Here is a 10,709-nt window from a genome sequence, read left to right as displayed (position 1 = left end):
AGCCTGCGACCCCCGCTAGGGTTCCGGCCGCCCTCCTGCCCTCCGCCGCGGTCCAGCTCCCGCCCCGTGGCAGCGGCGCCCGGATTGGCCGCCGGTGGCGGATGCTGCGCCATTCCGCGGTTCCGTAGCCGGATTTGGCCACGCCCCGCGGTTCGCTGTCCCTCTCGAGCTCCGGGAGGCCGGCGCGTGTTGGAGGCGGCGCCCGGCTGAAGTGGGAGGAGGTCTGGTCGCCGTGGTGCTTGGTCTGGTCTTGAGCGGGCGCGAGCAATGGCGATTCGGGGGGGCGACTGGTCGCGGTTCTCGGTGAGCGGGGAGCTGTGCCTTCGCAAGCCGCGCTACTTCTGCTTCCTGGGTTGATGAGCTCGGTCCGGCCGCCTTCCTCGGTTTCTCCGTGCTCAGAGTAACCTGGCTCCAAGCATCCAGCTCTGCCTGTCACCTGTGCTGGTTTGGTGATTTCTCCTGTTCCTGTGGGGGAAGATTGGATCGGTGAGCGGGCGATTCTCTGTCCCGATTGACGGTTCGCGGGTGTGCTTGGGATTTGGCGCCCTGAGGTCGGCGATGGCGAGGTCCGGCTTCGGTTAGCAGTTGCTGCTTCACAGCAAAGGGGAAAGCAAGTGTGTGGGAGGAATCAGCGGCAGAAGATGGAGGAGCTATTGTTGAGGTGGAAGCCCGCTTTGCTGCTGGCAGCATGATGCCCCTCTGAGGAGCTGTTGCTCGGTGTCTCGTGGCGAGTTCGGTGTTCTTGGCGCCCCCGTTGTTCGCCTCAGATATTTCTCTCCATGTCCGAGATGCCGCAGTCCCTGCCGGAAAATGATGGTATACATATCTCGTCTCACAGTTTCTACATCGCTTCAACCTCTGCTTCTACCTGCTTTGTTTGTTGCACTATAGATTGTGAAATGTTCTGATTTGTTGGGATTGAAATGCTAGACAAGTTCAATTTTGGCTTATGTTGTTTGTGCATGATAATCGCTTCCTCTATCTGGAGATAAGTGAATTGGAAAATCTAGACTTATCTGAGTCAATTATTTCCGGACGGAGGGAGTACATACTTGCATCTCTCTTGCACAGCACAATGCTTGCATTGCTTGGTTCCATTCATTAATCCCATGTTATGTCATTTTGTTGATACTAAGTCTCCCCCTTGTGACTTCTTGTCTGTGGCCAAGTACAAATAGTAGCTTCACATGAACTTTGCTTTCTGGTGGTTTCTGTTCGGCTCATGTGTGCTTGGCACTTATCAGGGGAACAAAGGTGCCTGAACTCGGAGCTGTGGCATGCATGCGCTGGGCCCCTTGTGTCTCTGCCCGTGGTTGGGAGCCGGGTCATCTATTTTCCACAAGGCCACAGTGAGCAGGTCGGCAGGTTTATTAGTCTGTATCACCGATATCTTCCTTGAATAAGCTGGAGATCTGTTTATATTATTTCTAAAGGAGGATAAAATATAGTCTCTTCCTGTGCCCTTGCTCAGGCAGTTCTTATTTATTTGTCTAATGCAGCACGTAAACATCATAGAACTGGCGATTATATTGCTTTAGTGAAATATTAAAGATGTCATTATATGAAGAATCAGTTTTGCTGCGTGGTTTTTATCCAAGCACAGTTTTCTAAAGTGACCTTAGTACAGTTTTAGAAGTGTTTTTTTTTCCGTGTTGTGTAGGTTGCCGCATCAACTAATAAGGAGGTTGATGCTCAAATCCCTAACTATCCAAACCTCCCGCCTCAGTTGATCTGCCAGCTTCATAATGTCACCATGCATGTAAGTTCACACTTCACACATCAAAAGGGGGCCATCATGTAGTTTCTTAAGAGGTTCCCTGAAATGATTTTTTAATGCTAACGTAGGCTGACGTGGAGACTGATGAAGTTTATGCCCAAATGACTCTGCAGCCGTTGAGCCCGGTATTTAACTACTTTCCTCTGCTGTTGTAGCCTGAATTCAGACTGTTAACGTATCACAATAATTATGTTTTCATCATGTGGTTCCAATGGCAGGAAGAACAAAAGGAGCCTTTTCTTCCAATTGAGTTGGGTGCTGGTAGCAAGCAGCCAACTAATTACTTCTGCAAGACATTGACTGCAAGTGATACGAGCACACACGGTGGCTTCTCTGTCCCCCGCCGTTCTGCTGAGAAAGTCTTCCCGCCATTGGTTTGTCTTCACAAAATGTTGCATTAAAATTTAGTTTCTTTTGCTCAATGCATTTATAAGAGCTGGTGATATTTTTTCATTTTAAATTTGACACGATCAATTCTCTACAGGATTTTTCGCTGCAGCCTCCATGCCAGGAGCTGATCGCAAGGGATCTGCATGATAACGAATGGAAATTTCGCCACATATTCCGCGGTATGTATGCAAACTATTTGCAGGACATGCATTTGGCGATTATGTTTTGTTGTTGAACAAGTAGAACATATTCAGTAAGATTCCTAAAAAGGACAATAAAAAGTATGTTCTGCTACTTTTAGATGAGAAGGTTCTAGCCTTCTTTTGGTCACTAGAATTGTTCATTCTCTCTGCCAGCAAAGGCTGTTAGTGTGTTCTTTCTTGGTTAGGAAATTGCTCTGTAAAATGTTTCAATGGTTACATCCTTCACCTATTGTAGTTCCTATCTTGCAAAGTTATTGATTCATTGAATTCTGTTCTGGGATATCTTGGACTCTTAGTTGGTTCTCTTAGCCTTTGCACTTGGTATGCAGGTCAGCCAAAAAGGCATCTCCTGACTACAGGTTGGAGTGTCTTTGTAAGTGCAAAAAGGCTAGTAGCAGGGGATTCTGTTATATTCATCTGGTACCGGCTACTTTACTTTATAACCCAGTTTATGCTTTTACCCTGGCTGCTGTGTGTGTTACACTAAATACTTTTCCATGTTTGCCAGGAATGATAATAACCAACTTCTCTTGGGGATTCGTCATGCGACTCGTCCTCAGACGATTATGCCATCTTCTGTGCTATCAAGTGATAGCATGCATATAGGCCTTCTTGCAGCAGCAGCTCATGCTGCAGCCACAAACAGCCGTTTCACTATTTTTTATAACCCGCGGTATATTCTTTACAATCCCAACTCAACAAATATATTGCCTTCTACACGTAACTAACATTTGACATCTTTTTATTTATCAGGTCTAGCCCTTCTGAATTTATCATTCCACTGGCCAAGTATGTTAAATCTGTTTACCACACACGTGTGTCTGTTGGAATGAGGTTTAGAATGCTTTTTGAGACAGAGGAGTCAAGTGTCAGACGGTAAGTTGAAATTTGAAACCGAGTAACACCATGAATTCTATGATCTGAAAGTTGTTTGTTCTTTCAGATACATGGGTACAATTACAACGATAAGCGATCTTGACTCGGTGCGTTGGCCAAATTCACATTGGCGTTCCGTGAAGGTAATGTGTCGTGATTTCAGAATACTTGCTGTTCTTTTGTTTCATTATTCACTGGGACTTGTCAAATCTGTTGCCACATGCCACATGCTCCATGGTTTGTTTTCTGAGAACTAATCATCAACAATAATTGCCTTAATTTTGGTCTGTAATATTATAGGTTGGCTGGGATGAGTCCACTGCTGGTGAGAAACAACCGAGAGTTTCACTCTGGGAAATTGAGCCATTGACCACTTTTCCGATGTATCCAACTGCCTTTCCTTTAAGACTGAAGCGTCCATGGGCTTCAGGGCTGCCGTCTATGCATGGCATGTTCAATGGTAGGCTGATCCATGTCAGGAATACCAGTATATATGGTTCCTGCAAAAAAAAAAGTCTTTCTTAATCGATTTCTGTTCTATATCTATATGCAGGTGTCAACAATGATGATTTTGCTCGTTATTCTTCTCTCATGTGGCTTGGAGATGGGGATAGAGGGACTCAGTCGTTGAACTTCCAGGGTCTTGGAGCGTCACCATGGCTACAGCCACGGACTGATACTCCATTGCTGGGTCTTAAGCCAGATACATACCAGCAAATGGCTGCAGCAGCACTGGAAGAAATTAGAGCTGGGGATCCTTCGAAACAGTCTTCAGCTCTCTTGCAATTCCAACAGACTCAGAATCTGAACGGTGGGTTGAATTCTGTGTATGCCAATCATGTTCTACAGCAGATGCAGTATCAAACTCAGCAGTCATCCATGCAAACTGTTCAGCACGGCCATAATCAGTACAGTGGTAACTCTGGATTCCTTCAAAGTCAGCTGCAGCAGCTGCATTTGCACAACCCTCAACAACTGCAAAAGCAGCAAGAATTGCTGCCACAGCAGCAAAGCCATCAGGTTTTGCGACAACAATCTCATCAGGAGATGCAACAGCAGCTTTCATCTAGTTGTCATCGTATTTCTGATGTAGATTCTAGCATGTCTGGTTCAGAAACTGGTTCACAGTCACAATCTCCATTCTACCAGCAGAACCTCTTAGAAGGAAACAATGATCCTTCATTGCATCTGCACAATGGCTTCCGTAACTTATCTGGCCAAGATGCTTCGAACCTTGTTAGTTTGCCTCGAAGTGACCAATTAATGTCACCAGATGGATGGCCTTCAAAGAGGTTGGCTTCGGAACCCCTTGGTCATATTGAATCTCGGTCAGTGCAACCCAAGCTTGAGAACATAAATCACCAGACAAATATATCCCACTTTGCTGGAACCCTGGCATCACAGTCAGCAAGAGACATGTCCAGTGTCCAGGCTTATGGCTCGAATGTTGAAAACCAGCTGTTTTCATCATCATTTGCACTCCAGGACGGCATGGCAAGCGTCAGGGGTGGCAGCGGCAGCGGAATGGTTTCTATGGCCATACCTTTGTTGAGGTATGGTGGCGAAGATTTACCACCCGCAGACACCTTAGCAACTTCCAGTTGTTTAGGAGAATCAGGAGCCTTCAGTTCTCTTGATAATGTTTGTGGTGTAAACTCATCACAAGGTGAAACCTTTGTGAAGGTATGTGTTTCCCACGAATGTGTTATATCCCTTTAATTTCTTCAATTCATATTGTTCCACCAACTCTCAACGTTCCATAATAATACTTAGTTGACATTCTTCCACTGTGTCGGTCTGATGATTTAGAGGAAAAAAATTCATTTTAGTAGTTGATTCCAACGAATCAGTCAATTACTTAAAGTTCTATATGGAATTTTAGGTTACCAATGAGTGCATTTTCATGACCTTGTTTCCCTACAAACTCTTACCAGCGCATCCATCTTTGTTATGCGTAATTCTTCTGCATAGACTGGCTAATTCCTTCAATTATTGTTTTGACAGGTTTACAAATCAGGGTCCCCTGGAAGGTCGCTCGATATCACTAAATTCAGCAGCTACTACGAGCTGCGTAGTGAGCTCGAGCATCTGTTTGGCCTTGAAGGCCAACTGGAGGACCCTGTAAGATCAGGCTGGCAGCTTGTATTCGTCGACCGAGAAAACGACATTCTTCTCGTCGGCGACGACCCATGGCAGTAAGGGACCTAGAAAACCTATCTTTGAGTTGTATTTACCCGTACAGTATACTTTTAGAATGTCCATTCATGCATAGCAACATCTAATGCCATGCTTTCCCAGGGAGTTTGTGAATAGCGTGTGGTGCATAAAGATACTGTCACCACAGGAGGTGCAGCAGATGGTCCGCAACGGAGAAGGCCTTCTGTCTGCACCTGGAGCAAGGATGATGCAGGGGGATTCCTGCGACGGTTATTCTGGGAGCCACGACTTGCAGAATCTCACAGGCAGCATCGCCTCTGTACCACCTCTGGACTACTGAAAGGAAGACTCAAATCCAGAGCTAAACGAGCACTCAGGGCCCGTAGGGTCACGGAACCGCTGTGATGTCCTGCATTCCCCGTGTTCGTTTCACCCATTCCTCTCTTCACCAGGAACTTGTTAGTCAATAATATAGTTAGATGATGCATGGCATCATTCTGACCATGGATAGTATGTTGTATGATAGCTACTTCGGCTCTGTAATTGCCTGTAAGCTCTGAAGGGCAGTAAAGAACCACCCTCATGAGTGGAGGCAGTTACTGTAGGAGTGACCTTATTCTGTAGCAATATGCGTATTCTAAAACTGAATATCCTCGAACTGGCGTTGCTTTGCTGTTCCGACGTTGAATCAACGTCAAGTCACCTCATCAAGCTCCTCTCCCAGACCTTTTTTTTTCAACACCGAGCATATATTAATATCGAAGATACCAATTATATCCAGCCAGCCTTTCACACGGCAAAAAAAAAAGAGAGAATTATAGGAAAAAAGAAAAGTCCCGCTACGGTAGTTTAAACATTGAAACAATAGCACTAACACTTAAACATTGAAACAATAGCACTAACACCACCAAGACAACACCATAAGTCCAACTTCTTCAAAAGCAACATTGAAACAATAGCACTAACACCACCAAGACAACACCATAAGTCCACTTCTTCAAAAGCGGCGCCTCCAAGAATGGAACAGTGCACAAGCGCTATCGTCACTCGATCAAACATCTTGGTTTTCACCCGGAAGAAGGTCCTCACTCTCAAAACAATGCCTTCAACAAGGCCATTGTTAGATACAACCAATTAAGGCCAAATCTTGGATTTTCATCAAGATAAGACTTTGGTCTTCTCCTGTGCAGTCGCCCCCACTTGCATGCCGCTGCTCCAAGTCATGAAACACCAAGCCAACTCCTCCTTGCCCCCAAAGAACGGATCCTCCATTGCTAGTCCTCAGATCTCGGCCTTCATGACATTCTCTGCCAGCATCATGGAACAAGAACATGACCCATGATATTAACAGCCAGCAAAGCTTCGAAGCGCTCTCTCTGAAACCAAACGGCCAGAGTAAAACATGGGTGCGCACGACCGAGTCTCACCCGATCCAGCAGTCTCCAGGCGTGAATCACCCATGGAAGATCGCCGGCGGCGCCTCCCGGAACCCGTCACCCTAGCCAGATCAATGGGGACACAGCTCTGGCAGACCAGTATCTTGACACAAAAAGGAATCCTAGGACTGCCGCCTTTATTCAGGTCGCGCCCCCCACGCCGACGACCATCCCAGACCGGCCAAGGCTGCTGCCCCGGGCGACCTCGTGTCGCGGGAGAAGCCCGAGACCATCTCCACGCATCGGTGAGAGGCTGGGGGGAAATGGCGCAGACCATGGGCCTGGACGCCGCCCACCACCAGCCCCTGCCGGCGTGCTGCGAGGGGGAGCTGACGGGAGGAGGGGGCCGCAACGCAGAACGCCGCCGCCGCCCATCACCATCCGCGCCGACCGCTCGCAGCGTCGAGGAGGAGGGGTCCCGTCCGCCATCCGTCGCGCTTCAACGAGGAAGGGCCCCCGCTGCCGCCACGCCCCGCGGTCTTTGCCCCGGTGGTGCTACCGGCGGCGGCGGCGGAGGTTAGGGTTGGGAGGGGTGCGGGAGGGTGCTGATGCTCCAGTTTACCACTCCGTATCGAAAACTCGCCGCGTGTCGGAGAATTCTCTGCTTTTCAGCAATGCTGGCTAGCTGGTCTGGCCGGCCAGAGTTTCTCGATCGCGCGCGGTAACCCTCCTCTCGCAGACCTGGGTCGGCTGAAGAAGATGGACAGAAACTGAACTGGGAAAGTGAACTCACTGCCGCAGCGCCTCTTCTCAAATCTCGTCGACCACCTCGTCGACCACGTCTGCAGCAAGTCTCGATTCGGATTTGATGGAGGTGAACGACATACATCCAGAAGATACGATGCCGATCTCTCCAAGGCAGTCCCGATGTCGCTGCCAACATCTTCTCCGGCCTCTCCATGGATGAGATGCAGGCCCTCATCGGAGAGGGCCTAGAATCGCCCCCTAGAATCGTCGGAGATGCACACACCCGTCTTAACATAGTACAAGTTTTCAAAAAGTAAATACAATAGTTCTAAACTTCATCAAAAGAGAAGCTAGTTACACCAACGGTGTCGCAATCCTACGATTATGCAGCCAGCCATGTGGGGTAATAAACTATTTGACCGTATTCTCCAACCGTGTAGACACCTCCGTAAAGAGATCGCAGTCCTCCAAGTGTGCATCGACGACCATAAATGGAGTATGGCCGTACATCGGTAGATAACCTACGTGAGAGAAGAATATTTATCATTAAAAACCTTATCATTTCTACATAGCCAAAGAGGCCATATTACGGTCCCACTCTGATAAGAATCTTATACCGAGAATCCATCCCATTTAGCCAATTGCCAAAAATATTTGCAACGCTACAAGGTGGATATAAGGTAGAACTCATCTAATGATTGACCATATAGATCTCGCAAACCGTCTGTTGAAGAAAATGTGTTTTATTATCTCCTCTTCGCGACAGAAAACACATTTCGTACGTCCGTTCCAGTTGCGCTTAGCAAGGTTGTCTTTAGTAAGAATAACACCCCGACGAAGATACCCAGCAAATACCTTTGTTTTGAGAGGTATCTTCATTTTAAAAATAGATTTATTATTTAAAACATGTTGAATGGTTGTATTAACGCTTTATACATGGAAGCTACCGAGAATACCCCATACTTGGTAATTCCCCAGCGAATAACATCGGACCCTTGCACCAAATGGACTGAAGCTAGTCTCTATAGCAGTTCATTCCAGGAGGCCAATATCGGTCCAACAAGATCTCTCCTAAACGTTGTAGAAGGAGGACATGTCTCCATCACCTGAAGAAAAGTGTCTCCTTTATGACGTACAATATTGTATAAAGATGGATATTATTCTTGGAGTGTGGTAGTTCCTAACCATTTATCCTCCCAAAACCTCTCTCTGATCCATCCCTAATGGAGAAAGAACCATGTGGGAAAAAGTGTTTTTTAGTCGCCATGACTCCGGCCCAAAAATGCGAGTCCCCAGGTTTCCAATACACCTGCGACACCGCATTTGAGCCGATATACTTTCTCCACAACAGATTTTGCCAAACGTCATCCTCAGTTAACAACCTGACCAGCCATTTCCCTAGCAGGGCCTTGTTCTTAACCTCAAGATCAATGACACCAAGTCCACCTTGATTTTTTGGACGGCAAACGACACTCCATTCAGTCAACCGATATTTTTTTATTCTCGCTATTTCATTGCCAAAAGAATCTAGACCAAAAATAATCCAATCTCTGCAAGACTCCTTTAGGTAGTTGGAAGAAAGAAATCATATACAATACCATATTTGTTAGTACTAAACTAATGAGAACTAATCTTCCACCTAGAGATAACAATTTTCCTTTCCAACTACTAAGCCATTTTTGTAATCTTTTCTCGACTATTTTCCATTCTGCCAATGTGAGCCTCCTATAATAAATAGGAATGCCCAAATAGCTTATAGGAAACTGCCAATCCTACATCCGAATAATTCGGCATAAAGGATGGCATCATCTTGGGCAGAACCAAAACAAAACAATTCACTTTTATGGAAGTTAATCTTAAGACCCGACAAATGCTCGAAGGCTGAAAGTATTAATTTCAGATTTCTTGCTTTTTCCAGATCATGTTCCATAAATAGAATCATATCGTCGACATATTGAAGAATAGATAGTCCACCATCCACCAGATGGGGAACTACTCATTCGATCTGACCATCAACCTTAGCGCGGTCAATTGAAATTGCTAGCATATCCGCCACTATATTAAACGATATTGGTGACAAAGGATCGCCTTGCCTTAAACCTTTCTTTGTTTGGAAGTATTTGCATACGTCATCATTGACTTTAATGGTAGCATTTCCTACACAAATAAAGTTTTTTATTAAAGCAGGTCACTCGTCATAAAAACCTTTCATTCTGAAGGTTTGTTGAATAAAAGACCACTTAACTTTATCATAGGCTTTTTCAAAGTCAATTTTGAGTATAACTCAATTCAAATTTTTGGAGTGCAACTCATGAATTGTTTCATGCAATATCATAACCCCATCAAGGATGTAACGTCATTCATGAAAACCTTCTAAGTAGGTCTCACCACATGATCAAGCACCGAATTAAACTTTATAGTAGCAACCTTTGTGAAAATTTTAAAGCAAACATTGAGTAAGCATATAGTATGTACTGTTGAATCCGCTCCGCTTCATTAACCTTTGGTAATAATATTATCTCCCCTAGGTTAATGCGAAACAGTTCCAACTGTCCAGCATGTAATTCCGCAAACAAATTCATCAAATCACCTTTGATGGTCTCCCAGAAAGTTCGATATAACTCAGCTGGAAAGCCATCGGGACCTAGCGCCTTGTTATGTTCCATTTGAAAAATCACTCTCCTGACTTCCTCCTTCGTATACGGATTAGTCAGGATAGAATTTTCTTGTTGGGACACTTGCGGAATATCATCTATCCTGGATTCGTCCATGGATATATCTGATTCCTCAGGGGCGTCAAACAAGCCTTTATAATAAGAAGCAATGTACAATTTGAGTTGATCGTGTCCTTCGATCGTTCCCTCATCCTGAAGTAGGGAATGCATACGTTTCTTTTTGTGTCATCCATTGGCGACACTATGAAAGTATCTCGTATTCGAATCCCTTTCGAGCAGGAACTGGGCCTTGGATTGTTGGTACCACTTGAGTTCCTCCTCGCGCAGGAAACCAGCTAACTTTGCATTGTATAGATCAATTTCCTGCATCGTCAAAGGTCTCACTTCCGCGGCGACCTCTAAGTCATCAATAAAAGTTGGGCTGAGTTTCTTTTGTTTCAACTGCCCAATCATATGTTTGTGTCCACCTCCAAGGTATCTACGCATTGAGCGCAGTTTTTTTCTTGCA

The 10,709-nt window shown here is 45.7% G+C and overlaps 1 protein-coding gene across 1 annotated transcript; it reads left to right on the top strand.

Moving 5' to 3' along the window:
• The first annotated feature begins 284 nt into the window (after window positions 1-284).
• On the top strand, window positions 285-6,105 carry LOC124651703 (auxin response factor 25-like). The gene is made up of 14 exons (XM_047190747.1): window positions 285-816; window positions 1,245-1,357; window positions 1,661-1,759; window positions 1,846-1,902; window positions 1,996-2,151; window positions 2,262-2,346; window positions 2,700-2,790; window positions 2,879-3,043; window positions 3,124-3,246; window positions 3,314-3,389; window positions 3,547-3,706; window positions 3,800-4,929; window positions 5,251-5,441; window positions 5,545-6,105. The coding sequence occupies exons 1-14, from the start codon at window positions 780-782 to the stop codon at window positions 5,741-5,743; spliced, it is 2,682 nt and encodes an 893-aa protein (XP_047046703.1). The 5' UTR covers window positions 285-779; the 3' UTR covers window positions 5,744-6,105.
• Window positions 6,106-10,709: the final 4,604 nt, after the last annotated feature.

Source organism: Lolium rigidum, chromosome 5 (genome assembly GCF_022539505.1).
Source record: "Lolium rigidum isolate FL_2022 chromosome 5, APGP_CSIRO_Lrig_0.1, whole genome shotgun sequence".
In the NCBI taxonomy this organism is placed as follows: domain Eukaryota; kingdom Viridiplantae; phylum Streptophyta; class Magnoliopsida; order Poales; family Poaceae; genus Lolium; species Lolium rigidum.
The sequence above is the reverse complement of the archived record's forward strand: the minus strand, read 5'-3'. Positions and strand labels throughout refer to the sequence as shown.